Source organism: Pleurodeles waltl, chromosome 12 (genome assembly GCF_031143425.1).
Source record: "Pleurodeles waltl isolate 20211129_DDA chromosome 12, aPleWal1.hap1.20221129, whole genome shotgun sequence".
NCBI lineage: Eukaryota > Metazoa > Chordata > Amphibia > Caudata > Salamandridae > Pleurodeles > Pleurodeles waltl.
The window spans coordinates 640,206,633-640,229,445 of NC_090451.1; the positions used below are offsets into that span (position 1 = coordinate 640,206,633).

At 43.3% G+C, this 22,813-nt stretch overlaps 1 protein-coding gene across 1 annotated transcript in view; it reads right to left on the minus strand.

The window, feature by feature from the left end:
* INTS3 (integrator complex subunit 3) overlaps positions 1-22,813 on the minus strand; it is a 383,756-nt gene that overhangs the window by 238,844 nt on the left and 122,099 nt on the right. Inside the window, exons 5-6 of the mRNA XM_069218194.1 lie at positions 20,073-20,157; positions 6,835-6,901 (exon numbers count right to left, since the gene is read on the minus strand). Coding sequence (XP_069074295.1) covers positions 6,835-6,901; positions 20,073-20,157 — 152 coding nt within the window. The remainder of the gene's footprint in view (positions 1-6,834; positions 6,902-20,072; positions 20,158-22,813) is intronic.

A 22,813-nucleotide genomic window follows, 5' to 3' on the forward strand; every position in this document is an offset into this window, starting at 1 on the left:
GTCAAGAGACACCTCTCATCTTGCAGAGCAAGCCGTCGAGGGTATGTGAGAAGCAGCCGTTCGATGCCTTTTGGTAACTTAATATACCACAAACAAATATCCAACTTTGGCAAGATTGCGCGCTGAAATAATTTAGCAGGTAGTGAATGGTTCTGTACTAGTGAGAAAAAACACACCCAAATAATCAGCATCTCAAGTATGCAAAGCCTTCTCGGCATTGGCTGACGGATTAGGAATTAAATGATAAAACACTAATTTTAAGGCAGGAACTGTTTTCAATGGGTTTGTTTACCTCCCAAAAAACACAGAAAATACTTTCCATTCCAGTTACACCCTACAAGATACCGTGCTGCCTACACCGCTCACCATGACACGAGCAACAAGATGCAAACGGACCCCACAACAAACTGCAATCCTCTCAACTCCACACTTCCTCCAAAACACACAGCTTTTCCACAATATATTTTACGGAACAACAGCTCACTGAATTACCACTCAACCAAAATGCATGTCGCGTAGTATGACAAATGCAGACGATTTCCAAGAACCTTTTATCTCCTTGAAAATGAGTAGATGGTTCGACAACTGATGGAGCAAGAATCGCATGAACCTCTCAAGCTGGAGCAACAGCGCCACCAGAGCCTGCACCGTCACAGGGGAACTTACAATTGTGTGCGCATCGGCTTACAATGGACTTTCAAGCTCCGGCTACACTAGAACCAAACTTGGAGCTAAAAGCCTTGTTCGTGGCGCTGCTCCTAAGGATGTCAAGAACTAGTGTATGCTTCTGACACGGTAAGCCCCGCTAGACAATAAAACCTAAACAACATTATGAGACCGAGACGTCTAAAGGCAAATTTTAGTAAAAAGAAAAAGTTAGCAAGTTAAAAGGCCATCGTGAACGCTGCAACATCAAAATCCATTTAATATGAATGACCACGTTGTAATAAATCGATATGCCTGCTTCTTTTAAAAGTTGAATGCAACTCTGAAAATACTGAGAGAGACACTCAATGAATTTCAACATATTGGACTAAATGTATCATTACTCGCATGTAGGGGAGCACAGGACCTGTTCAGCATAACGTGTTAACATGTGACACGTGAAACAAGGTCTGGGTACCAGTCCACATAGCCCAGGTCGGAGAAGTAGTATTAAACACACCATTTACTTTCTGAACTTGTGATCTATTGTGTGGGTAAGTGCCGTATTCAGAGGGTACCACTATCCGTCCCATGCCAGGGAAAGTGTCCAGCCCACTAGTCTCTTGTAGTTCCATATAAAAAGTGTCATCATATGGTGGGAAAAATAATTCCCACGAATGCCATCATCATTTAAAAGGTAGCTGGCTCTGTACAGAGTTCAAGCTGAAAAGTTGTTGGGAGCGTTGAAGGGCGGTTCCTAGGCAAAGGCACTGTCATATCAGAATCAGACCCTATGTTAGTCGGGTGCACAGGGACTTCGCTCAAGCATGGCTCTGTTCAACGTCAAGACAGATTTGTCCCAGAGTCAGATAGAATTATGGGATTGGGGTCCTCCTCTGGCAGCAGCAGTGCCAGCATTGACCGGGCAAGAACCAATAAAGATCGTGGTACCAGTTGTGGAGTTGGATACAGATTCAGACCCAAACCCACACCAGAGACAACTCATGGGAATCTGTGACAGCCATTTGTTTGCTACAGTCCCTACAAAACCTAAACCCAGTACTTTTAGAAGCGGGTGTATTCACTTGCATGCATTGCAGAAAAATTCTAGAGAAAAAAACTTGTCAAAAAATTGAAAAAAGCAGGAGCTATCTCTTAATCTGCATACAAAGGTTCAAAAATAAGTGGATTGACTTCAGTGCACTTGGGTGGCACCAGGTGTCACTTCAGGGGCAGATCAGAGTCAACACAGGGATGCACAATGCCATCTACTATGATGAAAACCCTTCCAGATCCAATCTAGAGCCTGGAGATATTCTACAGGTGAGGAATCTGTGGTCACAAGTATCCATCAGACACTGCTACTTGAAGAACACTGATCATATTCTCACACATTCAGAAAGGTAGCAAACCTACAGATTGATCTGGGAATCCTGACTAAGTATAACTCTGAGAGATGTAGCATACAAATACATTGCTAGGAGAAAATACACTCAAATGGTGCTGAATGTTCTGTGGGCTGCACAAAGACTAGCCCAAGAAACGTTATCCAGCATGCAATAGGGGCATCAAACTCACCAGTATGGGACATTTTCTTTCACAGCACCATGGTACCTCAAACTGACAAGTTAAGACACTTAAAACCTTATTACCAATGACGAACCACAATGATCACCACAAAACAAATTAAGGAAGCTTTGTACAGACAAGCATATTTATTTTGCATTTTATATGGCAAAAATTCAAAGAAAGATAAAAAAAATATCTGAAAGCAGCAGAAATGTGGGTCTGTAATTCGAAGAATCACACTACTTGTCCTCAAACTTAAGAACAGTGACCTTAAAAATATACCACTTAGCATTACAGTATATAAAAGTGAGTCTTATAATTATTTGGGACAGTGTAAGGAAATGCCTCCTTGGCATGGTTACCCCCTAACTTTTTGCCTTTGCTGATGCTAAGTTATGATTTGAAAGTGTGCTGGGTCCCTGCTAACCAGGCCCCAGCACCAGTGTTCTTTCCTTAAACTGTACCTTTGTTCGCACAATTGGCACAGCCCTGGCACCCAGATAAGTCCCTTGTAAATGGTACCCCTGGTACCAAGGGCCCCGATGCCAGGGAAGGTCTCTAAGGGCTGCAGCATGTCTTATGCCACCCTGGGGACCCCTCACTCAGCACATGCACACTGCCTCTCAGCTTGTGAGTGCTGGTGGGGAGAAAATGACAGTCGACATGGCACTCCCCTCAGAGTGCCATGTCCACCTCACACTGCCTGTGGCATAGGTAAGTCACCCCTCTAGCAGGCCTTACAGCCCTAAAGCAGGGTGCACTATACCACAGGTGAAGGCATATGTGCATGAGCACTATGCCCCTACAGTGTCTAAGCAAAACCTTAGACATTGTAAGTGCAGGGTAGCCATAAGAGTATATGGTCTGGGAGTTTGTCAAACACAAACTCCACAGTTCCATAATGGCTACACTGAAAACTGGGAAGTTTGCTATCAAACTTCTCAGCACAATAAATGCCCACTGATGCCAGTGTGCATTTATTGTAAAATACACCCAGAGGGCATCTTAGAGATGCCCCCTGAGTACATACCCGACTTCTAGTGTAGGCTGACCAGTTCCTGCCAGCCTGCCACACACCAGACATGTTGCTGGCCACACGGGGAGAGTGCCTTTGTCACTCTGTGGCCAGGAACAAAGCCTGTTCTGGGTGGAGGTGCTTCTCACCTCCCCCTGCAGGAACTATAACACCTGGCAGTGAGCCTCAAAGGCTCACCCCTTTTGTTACAGCACCCCAGGGCATCCCAGCTAGTGGAGATGCCCGCCCCTCCGGCCACTGCCCCCACTTTTGGCGGCAAGGATGGAGGAGATAATGAGAAAAACAAGGAGGAGTCACCCACCAGCCAGGATAGCCCCTAAGGTGTCCTGAGCTGAGGTGACCCCTACTTTGAGAAATCCCCCATCTTGAGTTTGGAGGATTCCCCCAATAGGATTAGGGATGTGCCCCCCTCCCCACAGGGAGGAGGCACAAAGAGGGTGTAGCCACCCTCAAGGACAGGAGCCATTGGCTACTGCCCTCCGAGACCTAAACAAACCCCTAAATGCAGTATTTAGGGGCTCCCCAGATCCCAGGAAATGAGATTTCTGCAACCTGAAGAAAGAAGGAGGACTGCTGACCTACAAGCCTGCAGAGAAGGAAGAAGACGACAACTGCTTTGGCCCCAGCCCTACCAGCCTGTCTCCAACTTTGAAAATCTGCTCCAGCGATGCATACGACAGGGACCATCGACCTCTGAAGCCTCAGAGGACTGCCCTGGACTAAAGGATCAAGAAACTCCTGTGAACAGCGGCCCTGTTCAAAACCAGCTACGCCTTTGCAACAAAGAAGCAACTTTCAAAGACTGCACGTTTCCCGCCGGAAGCGTGAGACTTCACACTCTGCACCAGACGCCCCGGCTCGAGATCCAGAGAACAAACACCACAGGGAGGACTCCCCGGCGACAGTGAGCCCGTGAGTAACCAGAGATGACCCCCCCACAGCGACGCCTGCAGAGAGAATTCAGAGGCTTCCCCTTACCGCAACTGCTTGTAACAAGGGACCCGACGCCTGGAACCAACACTGGACCCGTAGCCCCCAGGACCTGAAGGAACCAAACTTCAATGCAGGAGTGACCCCCCAGGCGACCCTCTGCCTAGCCCAGGTGGTGGCTGCTCCAAGGAGCCCCCCCCTGTGCCTGCCTGCACCGCTAAAGTGACCCCCGGGTTCCTCCATTGTTTCCTACCTGAAACCCGACACCTGCTTTGCTCACTGCACCCGGCCGCCCCTCTGGGCTGCCTATGCCCCAAACTTGAGACTTGTAAGTGTTTTACTTACCTGTGAACTTAACAATTACTTACCTCCCCCAGGAACTGTTGATTTTTGCACTGTGTCCACTTTAAAAATAGCTTATTGCCATTTTTACAAAGACTGTATGTGATATTGCTTTCATTCAAAGTTCCTAAAGTATCTAAGTGAAGTACCTTACACTTAAAGTATTAACTGTAAATCTTGAACCTGTGGTTCTTAAAATAAACTAAGAAAATATATTTTTCGATATAAAAACCTATTGGCCTGGAGTAAGTCTTTGAGTGTGTGTTCGTCATTTATTGCCTGTTTGTGTACAACAAATGCTTAACACTACCCTCTGATAAGCCTACTGCTCAACCACACTACCACAAAATAGAGCATTAGAATTATCTACTTTTGCCACTACCTTACCTCTAAGGGGAACCCTTGGACTCTATGCATACTACTTCTTACTTTGAAATAGTATATACAGAGCCAACTTCCTACAGACAGTTTAATAGATTATGGACATTTCTAACTTCTGATTCCAATCAGAACAAGTTCTCCCATAACCATCGAAGATACATGTCATCTTCTTCTGGATTACTGAAATGAAAGTAGTACTTTTGGAAACTGCACTGAACCTCTCAGACAAACAGAATATATAAACAATACATTTGAACGTTTGGTAGTCAGCAAAGAGGAAGTGGTTAGCAGAACATGCGAAGGGTTGCAATATTTGCTGCACAATCTGACAAGTTGGCCTTTAGTAAGCTTAATTCGCCACTCAATCTTAAAATCTTGCTTCTTGAATGAAAGCCTCTTTGAAACGATACAGCTGAAGAAGCAGGCCCTGTTTAGTCCTAGTTTTAGAAGTTCCCTGATTAGTACTTACTCCAGAAGTGCTCAGAAGGCTGTGATGATTAAATCCAATAACTTTTGAAAGACGCCCACATGCTCTCCTATCCGAAACACAGGGCACCCGTTTGAATGCTTTTTTAAATAAAGACCCTGAGGAACATTAGGTAAACACACCGGTCCCTGATTTCACAATGCGTTAAGAAACATGCTGGGGATTTCGGAATTTAATCCTTAATTGAACCCAAAGCAAGTACAATTAATGTCTTGGTTTTGAAAACTGATGGTCTATATGTTTGCCTGTTTATACAGCATATACAATCTGATGAAAAACATCTAGGATGAGCCTGTGTACATCATAATGAAATAACCTTTAAATGCTGCCACCATGGTTTGATTAACTCCAATTGGTCGCTCTTTTAAAGGATTGGTAAGAACCTATGAATGACACATTGAGAGTTAGAAGTTGGTTCCTTGACTCGCCCTGTTTCTTTGGGGCTCGAATAGTAGGTTAATGGGAAAAGTTCAATGAGATATCTTACTTTCTGCATCATGGCGGGGGCCATTCCGAAGAATAAAGACGATACTTAAAAGCGCTTTGTGTCCTCTGCACCAGAGTGAAAAATCTGGGTATTGGATCTACAAAGGCAGAGCAAACTCTCCCTAATCTAGAGGTACATTTGCTCTAGGTTGTAAGCCCACAGCTAAACATGGCCTAAGCCTGAAAAGCCTACAACACTCTTAACTCACAGCACAGGGAAACTTACAATAGTCATTCTAAAATACTAGTCTAAAAAAAGTGCAATGAAGGCCAAAACACAACTGAAAAGTGCTATTAGTACAATCATGCCACTGAAAGTGCCACATTACCACAGATGTGTCTTCATTTAAAATGTTCTAAACTGGTAGTAGCAAAAAGACTCCTAAAGTAAACCTACACAATAGGTACACACACCATGTTATTAAAACTAAAGTTACTATGCTAACCTACATAAGGTGTTTCAACTTCATAGCACCAACGAAAAATTCTTCAATTTAATATAATGAATATATTCTCCCTCCAACACACAGGTGAGCACACCCACGCTAAGAAACCAAGACTATCAAAGTTACTGTGCCAAAGTGTCTCATGGGACAAATAAATTATAGACTGGATCTAGAAAATGGATTGTATTGCTGTATTGCATGATTACATTTGTGAAGCCCTTACTAACCTGATGTGGCGTGCTGAAGAGCTTATCAGGAGTAGCAACAAGCTACACCTTGTGAGTGTGTGGCTGTGTGTTGTCTTTGCTCTGAACCTATGTAGGAAGCGCTCCTATGTCGTGTGTGATGTCCACCGAGTGCTGCTATTAGGTGCAGCATTTGGCAGTATGATGGATGAGGCAGTGTGAGTGATAGGATGAACACATGTAGCAAGGAACAGCATGAATTATACCAAATTACAACAGTGCTTTATAAAACGTATACAACACAAGTTACACAGAAGGGAGACTTACTTTTGCTCAGTCAGGATATCTAGTACGCTTTCTGCAAGCCAAAGATTCTTCGCCGTTACATCCCCACCTAGAAAGTAATAGCAGACAAGGAAGAAAGGTGTTTGTTGATGGACAAAGTGAGACAAAAAGCTAGGAAACATATCTACCAGTGAACCATCAGCATGAACAAAAGTAGGAAAACAATTATAAAAATCATGTAAACGAAGTGCAGTTAATCGCCTCATTACTAAATCTTTAAGTATAAGTAGGTCTCAGGTCTCCTCTTCATGGAATACATTTAGGGCTTTACAATAACTTTTCAGGTACTTTAAGGACTGGTTGCATCTGTTAAATATTTTAAAAAATCAAGATGGTGAGGTCTTCCTCTCAGATGGGGTGCGAACGGTGAGTGACAGAGTAAGAGAAATATAGTAACAAAGTGAGAACAAGGAAAACAGAACAGAGAAAAATGGAGTCTACAAAAAGGTGGGACCAGATAAGGCACCAACGTCATTAGCTTTCTTGGCGTTACTAGACACTCATAAAACCAAGACATGAAGACTAAGGATACTGTGTTCGGAATATAAAGCTAAGTAGCTGTTTTGCCGTGCTAGTAACTGTATCTGGTGCCAGCCACTGGAGCAGATTCAGCAGCACCAAACCTGGAGAGGTTACTCAACAGTCAGAGAGAGGCTGGCCCAGACCCACTCCAATCTTAAATGAAACTTGGAGTGTGGCACCTTGTGGACTGAGAATGCTTTGTAGAGGACGTGGAAGCAGTAGGAACATGTTTAAACCTTGTAGGTGTCTAAACTTTCACTGTATACCTATTAATTATTATTTAAAAAAAATTCTAATGAGATTATATTTTTTTTAAGTGTTTGCTGGATCTCAGCTATACACATAATTAATCCATTTTTTTCAGATTTAACGAAGAACAAACAAAGGAAATCATCCTTTTACACGGATATCTGTCCTTTGCCTATTCCGGCCTCAGTGGGACCAGTTGCCAATCATAAAATATTGGCAAGTATTGCCAGCACATACCTCAAACTACACAGTAGGCAAACATATTACTAAGAACACCTTGGGCCACCAGGAATCCCGGGAAGATCTGGAAAAGGCAGCTCATTTGGAGGAGCAGCCCTGACTTCCTCTTTGTGGGATAAGACTTTTAGAAAGCCGGTGCTGCTTCAGCTCTGGAGATAAAAGTGTGCTTTCTATTTAAAAACAAAGTCTTGCGTTCTAAAGATGAGCTTTCATTAGGAAATATTTTTCGTAAATAAAAGTATTAACCTATGACAGGTATTATTAGTAACAAAGTTGGTCCATGATGGAAAGCAACAACTGCAACCTGACATCTAGGTGGTTTAATGTGAATGTTTACTTAACTCGTTAAAAGAAGGCAGGGTAGGTAGCGGACTTCAGTTAAGGATAGCAGATATTTATTTTTCACATTTGCGTCAGGGAGGCAAGGGCACGTTATGTATTGCTCTCCCATCTGCCCTTTAGCAGTATTTGAAGGCAAGGGCAGAGGATTTTGGGGGCAGTACATACCTTTAAATTATAAAAGGGTAAAAAAGTGAATTATGGAGATGTTTTTCAACTCGAGGTTCTTCTGAGTGACATCATAGACAACGCGATCTTCGTTCTTGTTGTTCATTTGATGTCACTGAGAACCCTTCGGTGAAAAACATCCCCATAATGCACTGTTACTCATCTATGATTCTATGTTATGTATGGCAGACAGCCACTAGCATGGATAACTGGATTTTAAAGCCTACATTTCACTGCTATGACGTAGCAACAATTGTTCATAAAAGCGGCTATGCACTGTTGATGCATGATAAAGGAATTCCAGGCTGCTATGGTAGGGCTCTCACAGAGTCTGTCAGAGCAGCACAGGAAAGTAGGGAGCACAGCTTCTGGAAGAGAGGAAAGTGAAGGTCGAGAGTTATAGGGGTGGGTGGCCGGAAACCAGATTTCTTTCTTTCCTTTTTTTTTTAAATCTTAGTGGGAAGTTGTGTTATGCAAAGCTTACTAGACAATATATACAACATAAAATTACAGGTGGGTAAAAAAGTGAATTACAGGGATGTTTTTAAAGACTGGGTTCTGAGTACAGCACAAACAACTCAAGCTTCACTATCGTCATCTATTTGATATCACTCAGAATCCCTTGGTGAAAAACCTCCCTGTAATGCAGTGTTACTCATCTATAATTCCATATATTAATAATAAGCATGCAAAGAACTGCAACTTAAAAAACGTAAGTTTCCCCAAAGGAATTTCCTTCCATTTATGCTTCGATCACCCTAAACAGACGTCACTTGCGTTCAATGTCAACAGACTTATGTTTTTCTCCCTATAAGGACTACGATAAAACAAAAAAGTTTGAACTAGTTTTGAACCAAAATTCAGGCGCAAACTAAGTAATATTCTAGATGAAGGTGGCTTTTAACGTCACAGCACAAGTCAGCAAGGTTTTGTTACAAGCTATATATACACAGGGAGTGCAGAATTATTAGGCAAGTTGTATTTTTGAGGATTAATTTTATTATTGAACAACAACCATGTTCTCAATGAACCCAAAAAACTCATTAATATCAAAGCTGAATATTTTTGGAAGTAGTTTTTAGTTTGTTTTTAGTTTTAGCTATGTTAGGGGGATATCTGTGTGTGCAGGTGACTATTACTGTGCATAATTATTAGGCAACTTAACAAAAAAAAATATATACCCATATCAATTATTTATTATTACCAGTGAAACCAATATAACATCTCAACATTCACAAATATACATTTCTGACATTCAAAAACAAAACAAAAACAAATCAGTGACCAATATAGCCACCTTTCTTTGCAAGGACACTCAAAAGCCTGCCATCCATGGATTCTGTCAGTGTTTTGATCTGTTCACCATCAACATTGCGTGCAGCAGCAACCACAGCCTCCCAGACACTGTTCAGAGAGGTGTACTGTTTTCCCTCCTTGTAAATCTCACATTTGATGATGGACCACAGGTTCTCAATGGGGTTCAGATCAGGTGAACAAGGAGGCCATGTCATTAGATTTCCTTCTTTTATACCCTTTTTTGCCAGCCACGCTGTGGAGTACTTGGACGCGTGTGATGGAGCATTGTCCTGCATGAAAACCATGTTTTTCTTGAAGGATGCAGACTTCTTCCTGTACCACTGCTTGAAGAAGGTGTCTTCCAGGAACTGGCAGTAGGACTGGGAGTTGAGCTTGACTCCATCCTCAACCCGAAAAGGCCCCACAAGCTCATCTTTGATGATACCAGCCCAAACCAGTACTCCACCTCCACCTTGCTGGCGTCTGAGTCGGACTGGAGCTCTCTGCCCTTTACCAATCCAGCCACGGGCCCATCCATCTGGCCCATCAAGACTCACTCTCATTTCATCAGTCCATAAAACCTTAGAAAAATCAGTCTTGAGATATTTCTTGGCCCAGTCTTGACGTTTCAGCTTGTGTGTCTTGTTCAGTGGTGGTCGTCTTTCAGCCTTTCTTACCTTGGCCATGTCTCTGAGTATTGCACACCTTGTGCTTTTGGGCACTCCAGTGATGTTGCAGCTCTGAAATATGGCCAAACTGGTGGCAAGTGGCATCGTGGCAGCTGCACGCTTGACTTTTCTCAGTTCATGGGCAGTTATTTTGCGCCTTGGTTTTTCCACACGCTTCTTGCGACCCTGTTGACTATTTTGAATGAAACGCTTGATTGTTCGATGATCACGCTTCAGAAGCTTTGCAATTTTAAGAGTGCTGCATCCCTCTGCAAGATATCTCACTATTTTTGACTTTTCTGAGCCTGTCAAGTCCTTCTTTTGACCCATTTTGCCAAAGGAAAGGAAGTTGGCTAATAATTATGCACACCTGATATAGGGTGTTGATGTCATTAGACCACACCCCTTCTCATTACAGAGATGCACATCACCTAATATGCTTAATTGGTAGTAGGCTTTCGAGCCTATACAGCTTGGAGTAAGACAACATGCATAAAGAGGATGATGTGGTCAAAATACTCATTTGCCTAATAATTCTGCACTCCCTGTATATATAACTGTAAAACAGCAACAAACCACTGACACTGCTGAAATGCATTTTATAACTCTCTAGCATCGTCCTCTTCCGAGCACCGACTAAGCGATGGCAGATCGAGTAAGTCGTGACAGAGCAGCCACCAAAAGCAAATCGATTATTTTCACTTTGTTAACATTTAACAGTTACTCTGGTTCTCCATTATGGTTACCTTGGAATGCGCCAATATAAGAAAATATCCTCTCTGGTTAAGGATCTCAAAACATTTCCAGAGATGCGATTTTCATTTGTGACAATAATCTCAAAGGAACAAGCCTAATGAAAGCAACGATCTTTGTCTTAGTAGACACGATTGAAATCCATTCTAACACAATAAAATATATTTACCTGTAATGTCTAGTTTAATTTATAAATGGTCAACTTAAGTGCCACCACAAGCAAATGCGTCTTGAAAATGATGTGTGGATTGATAACGGTCTTGACACCAGTAGGGAAAGAGTAGCTCGCCATATGTGCTTGCATTTGGGTCCAGCGAGGTGTGCTTTCGGAAACCAATCACGAGCAAAGGATTCTTAAATTAGTCAGTAGACAGATATGAGTGATTAGGTGAGAATTTTGCAGGAGTTCAAAGAGTGTGAAAGGAAAGACTCTACAATGTCTTGTATTGAACACAAACAACATAAAAGCTTGTAAATTAACTGTACGCATTCAGCAGTTACAAACGCAAAAATGAAGCATTTGTTTTTGCAATTCCAAAGTGTGATGGAAACAAAGATTCTTTTAGGATCAACACAAATCAGTACACTTTACTCTGTGATGCACAAATGATACATATTCACTGAAATACGATTTCCACACATTATCATTTGTGCGATATGGTTTTGTCAGCAACACTGTACATCTGTGCAAATTTAGAGGTCATTTCAATGGAAACTGTGCGGTCTGTAAATGACAGTGTGCTATCACATGATGCTTTAGTAACATTAAAAGAACCTCCTGACTCTTGTCCAATAAAGTGAGGTGGGCCGCGAGCGATTGTCATTCTAAAAACTGGGTTGTGATCTGTAAAAAGTTTAGGAAGCACTGTTTTAAGGTGCTAAAATCGACTGTTTGATGTAAGAGGTAAGTGGGACCTTCTCTGGTTTCAACTGCTTGAAGCAGTGTTTACACTTGGTTATTTCTAAATTTCCAATTTTAATTATCTAGATATGTGGTATATATTAACTATTGGACAGACCAGTTTAAGGAACCTACTGATAGGGGGGGCTGGCTTTACCCTGATACTGGAACTCAAGGTGGGTAGATCCCCTAGCTCTTCAAGGCAAAGACAAGCCAGCCATAAATCAACTTACTTATTATTTCATGGATGGGCACTTGGGAGACATGAGCATGCCCGGCTTCCTCCCCACTCCAGGTATACACAAGGAAGGAATACTTTATTTTTCCCATCTCAAACAATATTACCCCGTGGCCCCAAATTTTTTTAACAATTGCTATTTGTGATCACAACACCGAGTCGAAGTTATACCACTTAAGGTCTACCACTCTATACTAAATACGAGACTAAAGAGTGTAACTGGTGAGTAACACTATGGGAAGAATTCAAAGCAGCAATTTAGGATGCTTACACAAAATTTTGTATTTCACCACAACGCCACAAAAGTGCTCACACTTAGGCCTAACTTAGTAAATCACCTGTCTCCGAAACTGCAGAGCTTAGACTGTCAGACAACCGTGTTACTGTACCCTCATAATGCTCATAACTAAAAAAAACTCCAGAACAAAAGAGCAATAACTGAAGATACAAAAACTTCTAATTTACAAATACAGTCAATGTTCTGCAGGATAATGGCTCTATTTATCAAGGAGGTCACTAGAAATAGTATACCTCTCATTAAGGTAAACAATCTAAGATCTACAGAGTCTCTGAGAAGGCTAAGCAAATATTCATGAAATTCATCTCCACTCTATATGCAGATTGCTCTTAATTTGCATCTGCGATAGATGCAAAGCTTTGAAACTGAAAGCCTGCATGTGCCCCAGAAAAACCTTCGCAGCTGAACCTTTAGGTAATGGCCAGAGAACAAGAAAGTAATCTTGCAATTATCTAGAAACTCGCTCAGCGCCACAACTGAACTCTATATATAATAAGTCTGCTATCTTTACTTTTGCTATTTTGTTAAGGTTTTTCAAATTAGCTTCTCTTATAAATAGATTCTAACAACATGAACAAGCATTGGTAAACCAAATAGGTCTCGCAGGAGCTACTGGCTAGACAATATGTTTTTGCCATGTAGTACACACCAGTGTGGCTGCTGTTCAGCATGACTAAAAGTCAGTGGCATGGAGTGTCGGAGTGGGGGAGTAGAGTGTCGTAGAGTTGAGTAGAGTTCAGTGGCAGTGTCGTAGAGTGGAGTAGGGTGGAATAGGTTGGAGTGGGGTGAATTGGAGTAGAATGTGGTTGATTGGAGTAGAGTGGGGTGAGAATGATTAAACTCGGGCGGATTGGAGTGGATTAGATTGGAGTAGGGTGGGTGTGCTGAATTGGAGTGATGAGACTGGGGTGGATTATACTGGACTGAGTGGGGTGGATTAGACAACTGGAATGAGATGGATTGAACTGGATTCATTGGACTGGAGTGGGGTGGATTTAACTTGAGTAGGGAGTAGATTAGAGTGGGATGGATTGAAATGGATGGATGAAGTGGGTTGGGCTAAACTGGGGTGGGATGAATAGGACCGCAGTAGAGTGGGGTAGATTAGAGTGGAGAGGGGTTGAAGAGGGGTGGACAAGATTGGTGGTGAAATTGAGTGGGGTGGACTGGATTTGGGTAGGTTCGATTGAGGTGGATTGAGTTAAGGTTGGGTGAATTGGAGTGGGGTGGACTGGATTGTGTGGTGGATTAGATGGAGTGGGGTGGACTGAGTCAGGTGGACTTGAGTACAGTGGATTGGAGTGGGATTGAGTGGAGTGGACTGGACTGGAGTGAGGTAGCCCAGAATGAGTAAGGTGTATTGGGGTGGATTGGATTCAGGTGTATTGGATTCAGCTGGGATGGGGTGGATTGGAGTGTGGTGTGGTGGATTTCTGGAGTGGGGTGGATTGGATTGGGGTGGAGTGGAGTAGCCTAGCTAGGAGTGAACAGGATTTTAGTGAATTAGATTTGATTGGGATGGATTGAACTGAAGTGGGATGGTCTTTTTGGATGGGGTGGATTTTAGGAGTGGGATGAACTGGAGTGGGGTGAATTGGATTATGTGGGGTGGATTGGATTGGAATAGGTGGACTGGACTGAAGTGGGGTGGGCTTTGAGTGTGGTGGACTGTATTGGAATGGAATGAGTGGATTGGAGAGGGTGGACTGGATTAGAGTGGGCAGACTGGAATTGGGCATATTGTTTTAGATTGGAGAGGGGGAGGACAGTTTTGGATTGGAGATGGACAGATTGTTTTATACTGGAGTGAGGCAGATTGTTTTGGAGTAGGTGGGGCAGATTGGAGTAGGGCGGATTGTTTTGGATTCAAATTGGGCGTTTTGTTTTGATTAGAGCAAATTGATTTGGATTGGAGTGGGGCCGACTGGAATGGGAAGATTATTTTGATTGAGTGGGACAGATTATTTTGGATTGGAGTGGGTCTTTTTGTTTTGGAATGGGGAGGGGCAGATTGGAGTGGGCTTTTTTTTGTTTGTTTGTTTTTTAGATTGGAGTGAGGCATATTAGAGTGGGGAAGATTGTTTTTTGGATTGTCGTGGGACAGATTAGAATGGGGCAGATTGTTTGGGATTGGAATAGAGCAGATTGGGGTGGGGCACATTGTTTGGACTGGGACAGACTGAAGTGAGGCAGATTCTTTTGGACTGAGTGGGGCAGATTGGTGAACATTGTTTTGTACTGGAGTGAGGCAGATTGCTTTGGACTGGAGTGGGGCAGATTGTTTTAGATTGGAGCGGTGCAGACTGGAGTGAGGAATATTGTTTGGGATTGGAGGGGCAGATTCTTTTGTATTGGAGGGGGCAGATTTGAGGGGCAGACTGGAGAGGGGTGAGAGGATTGGACTGTGGTGGATTGGAGTGAGTGGTGTGGGGTGGATTGGGTTGGTCTGGGGTATAATGAATTGAGTTTAGTGGATTGGACTGAGTGGGGTGAGGTGAGGTGGGGTGGACTAGCATTGTGCAGACTGGAGTTGGGTGGATTGGAGGTGTACTGCACGATTATGTGTTAAAGCATCATTTCGGAAATTGCACATAAGAAAGAAACAATGTCGTTCTGCAATACTTAGAACAAGATAATCGTCATCTTTTGACATCAGCGAACACGAGCAAAAACAAAACAAAACATGAGTGAAAAGTGAGAAAAGAAGACTTGGCAAAATTAAAGAAAAACGTTAACTGCAGAAAATAAACTTTGCAATTTGGTTGGTCTTGCTGGGTACATTTTTGCCAGTCACACGCCTTCTGTTTTCAGGGTCCTAGAAGTTAAAAAGAACAAAATAGTACTGCGATCATGTTGTAAGCAGTAGGCAGGCACTGATTAGATGGATCAATCAGTGCTTAGTCCCTGCTCCACAAAAAAGGAACTGAAATGATGCTAGACCTGCCGTGACGAATTATGAGGCTTTAAAAAAGAGTGCCATGGAAGCCAACAAATGGTAAAAAAATAAAATAAAAAAAAAGGGTGGGATCCCTTTTTAGTTAACAACAGATTCTTGCAAGCGAGGCGCATGTGCTAGCGCAGACTCTACCCTAAAATTAACCAACTTTGTAATTTTGAATTAAAAGCCAGAAAATAAGGCTTTATGATAATGGTTAATTTTCCTTGCAAAAGTGGAAGCAAAATAACTCTCAGTCATCACAAGAGATCCCCATTTCTATATTATTTCCTTCCAGGGTATAGAACTACAGATCATACCAACATGGAACTGATCATTATGGACATCGCATCTGCAGAATCCGCCTTCTTTGGTAATTACTCCAACAGGCTAATGAAGCACTGGGTGAAGTAAATCATCCATTTATTGTGTTGTCACACAGATATTCAAATTGACATTCGACTTTGCGGCATTAATTCAGTCCCTCTACAGCTGACTAATAGAAGCAATATGTATAAACCACAATTGACACAAAACCTTTTTAATCAATGGATGGATCTACCATGGATGACAGTTATCACCAATGCTTTTATCATAACATTGAGCCTTTTGATTCTTTCAGTGCATCGGCTAAAATTGCACCATTTAACATCTAGCTCACACTCATGACCTCCAATTCTCACTGAGGACATAGCAATCCCGCAAAAGGAATGCCTGAAATGGAACAGAAGGCAGGGAATTTGGATGTTTCTCCAGGTATCACCTTAATGTTGAGAAATCTCACAATACTTCTAAATATTCTTATTATCAGCCTCCTCATGGTAATTTCCACAAAGGATATTCATCTGGGTGAAAAATCTAATAAGCTTATAATCAAAGTATGGGATGCTAAGCATGATACACTTTTGCAAATATTAGGGCAATTCTAAAGAGCTGGCAACACCCCCCCATATCTTTGATGGATAGGAGATCCTAATTATATGGGTCAAGACAAAAAGCAGAAAGGACCTACAAAATTACTTCAGCAGTAAAGATAGAGAATAGACTTTCCAGATTTTAAATGGTATTATCGGGCAAGTGTTAGCTAATCCTTGAAACTCTTTTTAGCAAATGTGTGTGCCCCTATAAAGCCCGAAAAAAAATATTTCTGTTTTGAAAACAATTCCCAAGTGTATACAAGGTAATGTATATCAAGACTAAGCAGCAATTCTTTCATACTAGAACTGACACCTGCAGTTCTGGCAAGCAGCTCAGCCAAAGTATGACTGGGAGAAATAAGGATACCTTAGAAAGTCTGTCACAAAGTTACAAAAGGTCAAGTCATATAAGAGGACTGCATACTTGTTACGGGCTATTTGTTTACCTTGAACTAGAGGAAGTTCCATAACCCAACAGGAAAAGAGGGAGTGTTTGCTTTGGAAGCCTATCACACATGTTCACTCCTCTTGCAGGTGGAAACAAACTTGGTGCAGTGCAAGCATCCTAAATTTTTCTTGACCAAACTGTGCCACTGTTGTGATTGCCAAAGCTGGGTGGAAAGGCCCAGAAAGCAAGCAGTAGCCATACTCTCTTTAAAGCGCTCCAGTGAGGAATCAGCTTTCTCCCCAAATAAGTGAGTCTCATCAGAGGGCATGTCCATCAAGAGGGACTGGACACTGCCTGAGAGCATAGTCAATCACAGCTATGCATGGTGATGAATGACAACGCTAGTGCCTTTGGCCCACCGATAGAATCAGCGGTGTCCAAGCCACAACAAATCATCAAATAGTTAACTTGGCTGCATCACAACCATCTTTCATCGCCTGATAAAGTTCAGGGAAAAGGTCTTCCGGCACACCAGGAAGGATTTTTGTCTAAGAATCGCAAAGGGCTAGTATCGTCCCAACAAACAGCTGGCATTAACACAGAGGAGGTAGAAGGAAGAGACACGGTTGACGAATGTTCCACTTGCTTATATTTCCCTTCCGAGGGATTAGAGGGAAATTTGTTTAGATTAGAGCGCATGGTGGAACCTTGTACCACTAGGCTTTCTGATGAGGGGTGTAGTGAGAGAAAAACTGGGTCACATGGAGCAGTGTGATGATGCCTGGCAAATTGTCTACTGACTGGGGGGCCAGAGGAAGGTTTAGCCCATGTCCCCAATAACATAGCTGACAGAGACTTGTTAAAGGGAAGGAGGGGCAAGGATGATTTTTGTCCGGCTGAAGGACCTTAGTTAAGACACTGATTTTAATCTCCAAGGCAGGGAGCCGGAGGTCAAGTACTTTGGCAGCCCTCCCCATCACCATAGCATAGGAATCAGACTCTTCTGTGGCTATTGGAGGAGGAGAAAAACAGCCATTTCCAGGGAGCTATTGAGGCCATTAGCCTCCTGCAAGTCCTCAGACCAACTGTCCTTCTGGTGGGGCTGAGCAAACTCATTACCCAGGTCATAATCATTATCAGAGTGAGTCCGAAAAAGGGAAAGGAAAGAATGCTGCTTAGGCTATTTGCAAGTCAAGCATGGGGAAGCAGCGATTTGGGTGGATTTGGTTTCAATGTTGTCTGAGATTGGGGAACGGCGTCAAAGAGGACATTTGGGAGCACTTCTGCAGGTGGTGAAGTCGTCATCTGAGTTGACATGTGCGGGTTGGTCTGGGTTGTGGCGCTGACAGCAGAGTCCAACAAGAGAGCCGGAGGCATGGTAAGCGTGGAGGCGCCAGCTGTCACCCAGGGCAAACTCTCTGGGGTATCCCAGGTGGAAGCCCTATCGGAATCTTTCAGGTGCAAAGGCGTGCCAGAGGTACTCAAGCAGGTATCCAAAGAGGCAGAGCACGGCTGCATAGAACTCTTCGATCTGGCTGAAGGCACCAGAAACGTGGGTTGGGCTGGAACCAGCTTTAGGAACAGCTCAGAAGTTAACATACTTTGGGAGCAAGAACAGTGGCACTGCCCCCATGCCTGTTCAGGTGAATGAGAGTGGTACGAGGGTGTGAAAACCTGCTTTGACTTGTTGTTTTTCTTACACTTAGTGGAGGACTTGGAGCACGATGAAGACCGATGTCTGGAGCAGCTGAGACAACTCTGTCAACAGAAATGGGACCAAGAGCAAATTCTGGACCTTGAGAGGGACTTACAATGATCAAGTCGTAGAGTTGTCTTATGCTTGGCAACAGAGTTTCGCCTTGTGTCACCCAACTGCCTTCAATTAATCGATGCGCAGTTTCTACAGGCCTTGGAATCATGACATACCACAGGCACACCTGATGGGGAACAATCAGACATCTGTTTAAAACCTCCGTTTAAGACTAAGAGGGCTTGAAACCTGTTGTTTTATGAGTTGAGATCTCTTGCACACTGTAAACATTCAGATGACAAATCAAGGTAAATGTCTCACAGAAACAAGGTGCTCCAGATATGCGTTATTTCTGGAGCAGAACAGCATCAGTGTGCGGCCCCAAGGCAGAGCATTCTGGCACGAAGTGGTACGACTGAAAAGTTTCCGGATCCAGTCTGATGCCTGGGGAAATACTCAAAAGGTGAGGAATCTGCTGCTAGAAGTCTGTATCAGAATTGGTTGATGTAATTTTCCTAATATTCACATATAAAACAGAAAAATCCTCTGCACTTATGTTAAGCAAATGTTATGTTTTGGAATGTGAACCCTCCACTCATTTTTGTGTTATCGTCTGAACTCTCTTAGGTCAATACAAAGTGATAGTAACAGGGAAGGGGAGTCAGTTTTCTAAATTAATTAACAGATGACATGGAGAGTCGTACGAGGATGGCTACCAAATAACTTCAGTAACTTTAATTGTAAACATGTAGTCTCACAGAGCACTCGGTAAGGTTCAAGGCTGGCAACAGGTTAAGTATACCATAAGTGGAAAAAAGTTAATGGAAAAGGATTCAATTAAACATGACTTCAATTAGGGTGACTTATTACATTTTTACTAAAAATCCTCATCCAAAGTGGAAACTGCTGTCATATTTCAACACCATTGTCTTCTACTCGTGCAAAGGGGAGAATACATGTTTTAACACGTATATTGAGCCTATCTGTACCCATTATAAGTCGGAATAGACTACAATACTCTTCAGTTCATAGGCATTCCATTTTTAGCAGCAAAAGCAACTGAAAGACAGGAAGAGCTAAAGATTTTCCAAGGCTCACATAATTTTAGTTACTTAGCTAAACAGGGATTACACCTGAGAGATCCTGATATTTCATCCTAGTGAGTCAAAGCCAATCCAAACACACTTAAAAAAATTGAGAGATAATTTACAAGTTTGACTTGTCAGATTTGGAATTTTGCCAGATTCAGCAGGCGTCCATTCTCCAACGCATATGCTTTAGGTCAGTAATCTATAAACAGGCTGGTGTATTCACCAGGGAGGACCTATGAACATAAGGGGCTTCTCTGTATGAATTATTTAGTTCTTGGGTGATGCTAAGCCTCTTGTTTCATACTTGTGTTGATAAATACCAAATACAAAAAAAAATATCTATGCTACCTTTAAACATAGGACAAGTTGGACAAGCAACTTCAATCATGTACTCGTGGTTCTTGACACTATTTATGCTCAAAGTAGGTCACATACCAATATTTAGGTCTCATGATGCTCAATCTCACCTGCAATCTGCTTCATAAAAGTCATACACACGCCATCTGCCCCGAGGACGCCACCCTTGACCAACTCTCGCACCAGCCAAACCAACTGCAACGAGGAAAAACAGTGGTCAAGTTACATGCCCAAATTCGAATCTGTATAGTATTCCCTATTCAAAATGAAAATACCAAGTATAGATCATCATAAGAAAAACAAACATTTGCTAGCAAAAGGTTTGTGAAGAGAAATCACGCAAAGCACATGGTCTTAATCTAAAATGAAAACAAGATGCATGCTGACTGTAGGAAATCCTCAACCGAAATCAGGACGCTTTGTACATGCCTGCAGTTAACCCTGGAGGCACAATGTGGACAATTCATAAGTAAGCAAGATTTGTGATCCACTGCAGTATCTTACATGTGAAAAGGAAACCTTCGGTGTTTGAGTGGAAATCCCTGCACGTCTTTCCGGACCAGTTCTTGGGACTCCTCACAACAATCTCCTGGACATGAGCCCCTCCTACCCCAGTACCACACCCCGAAGTGGTGACCACCTAGCTGTGAGATTAGGAAGACAGACACAATGTATTCTGGGAAGGGCTTTGCCTTACAATGTCTACAAAAGGAGTCTGGGCATAAAGCAAAACACAACAAGGTTATACCCTTCCAGATCTTAATCCTTCAAAAATGCCACAGGATCACTATGTCGGCAAAACCCGAACCTCCGGGCTAAAGCTCAGCTGGCTCTTTGCTGGTGGTGTCACTGCTGCATCTCTTGGATGAAACAGGCAGTGATGCCAGATGCACATCCATTAATGCTGCTTAGCATCTCATGGCTGAAGGCAGGGTTGCTGCATGCATTACAATCTCCTTGCAATGCATCTCATGGCTCCAGTGGAAGTGGTGCCAAATGCGCCACAATAACGGGGCAACAATCCTGTAGCTGGTGTATCAGTATCAAGATTGGACTCCAGTGCTGGAGCTGTGCACCTCTTGTCTGAAAAAGGCAGCAGGGCTAGCTGCTCTTCCCCCTTCCCCTACAGCAGGAGGAGGCAGTGGAGCAAGCTAATCTTTCATTACATATGCGTCACATAAGGCTGAAGAAAATGACGTTGCAATATTGGCTTCCTTTACCTCTGCAGTGCATTACTACTCATGTCAGTGAGAAGAAGGTAGTGATGACGGCCCATCCATTATGTAGTTACTACACTTCACAGGAGGCAGTGGTGCCAGCTCACATTTCAACACCTGCGCATCACACCTCATGACAAATAAGTAGTGGTGCTGAACACCCTTCAATTACCAGTTCAGCACAGTACAAGGAAGCAGCTGTACTTTAAGGAAATGTTTCTTTTGCATGTTCACCCTCACATTTTTGGACTGATGCTGGTTTTTCGACTCAGAGTGCACTGAGGTCTGCTAACCAGACCTCAGTGCCAGTGTTCTGCCACATGCACAGTATATGTCGAATTAGATACACCCAACTGGCAAGGGCATGTCCACTCAGAGAAGCAGCACTATTTGTGTCACCCTTTCTGTGACAAGGCACAAAATGGCTCCCAACCTGCCACTGCAGACTGGAAGGGCAGTGCTTTCACTGCCAATTCGACTTTGCCATTTAAAGTAATGGCCCCTTAACATTATATGTAAAGTCTCCCCTAAGGAAGGCCTAGAGGGCCCTATGGCAGGGAGCCATGTTTTAGTAAGTGAAACATATATATTTCAATATTTCTAGACAGCAACATTTCCAAACTGTCATTTTGCTGTGGGTAAAGTTGGCAGCCCCATTGGCTAACACAGGGTTACCGGGTGACTTCCCTACCTTGCTAACTTTTGTTTGAGACTACTAAACTGCGTCATGTGAGGTATCTTAATTAAATCATGACATCAAATCTGACCTGATGCTCAGGTCAAAATTAATGTCACTATTGATAGTCTGCCACTTTTAGAAAAGTGACCACTCTGTGCCCTGCTTGACCAGCGACCTCACAAAGGCACACTCATACAGATAACTTTCTGAATGCTTGGTGAAGACATGTGAATGATTCCCAGGCTTAAGGACAAAGGCAGTTCCGTAGTACCAAGGTGTCACCTCCTCTGCCAGGATGGTCACTCAGGGGATTAGCCTAGAAACATGCTTCTAAGGGGAAGCAACCTTTGATGGGCCGCCTGGCCCAACACCCCTAAGCAAGATGCCTTTTGTCCCTGTAGGCAGTATGGAGACCAGACCAGAGGTGCTAAACTCATTTCAAAACTGGTTCTACCATGGGTGTGTTGTCCCCGAGAACCCACTCATCCTGTGTGGGCTACCTTGCTCCTCACAACCGAAGAAGTCATGCCATTTTGAAGGGGGCCAGAATGTGGCATTCAGGGATCGCCAGAAGCCAGATATCACAGGAACTTCATCATTAGGTAGGAGGAAACCCTGTAGCCCATTGACTAGTCACCATGTGACCCCTGAGGGCACTTTCCTAGGATAAATATGGCACCCCTGGGATGCTGACCCTCAGGAATCACTGCAACTGGAAGGAGGACAAGAAGGAGGCCACTCAGCACCCGCTGGAAGCAAACACAGAGCCTCTGACGCTGGAGCGGCTGCACCTGCTGCACTTTGGGCTAGTGGAGTCTGGACCCTGTTATGCATGCCTAGCTCGGGGAAACCCTGATCTCCGGCCCCAGTCAGAAGCAGACACTCCAAGGGTCAGATGTCTGCCCCCCCAGAACAGCACTAGTGTCATCAAAGCTGAAGGAGATCAAGTCGCATC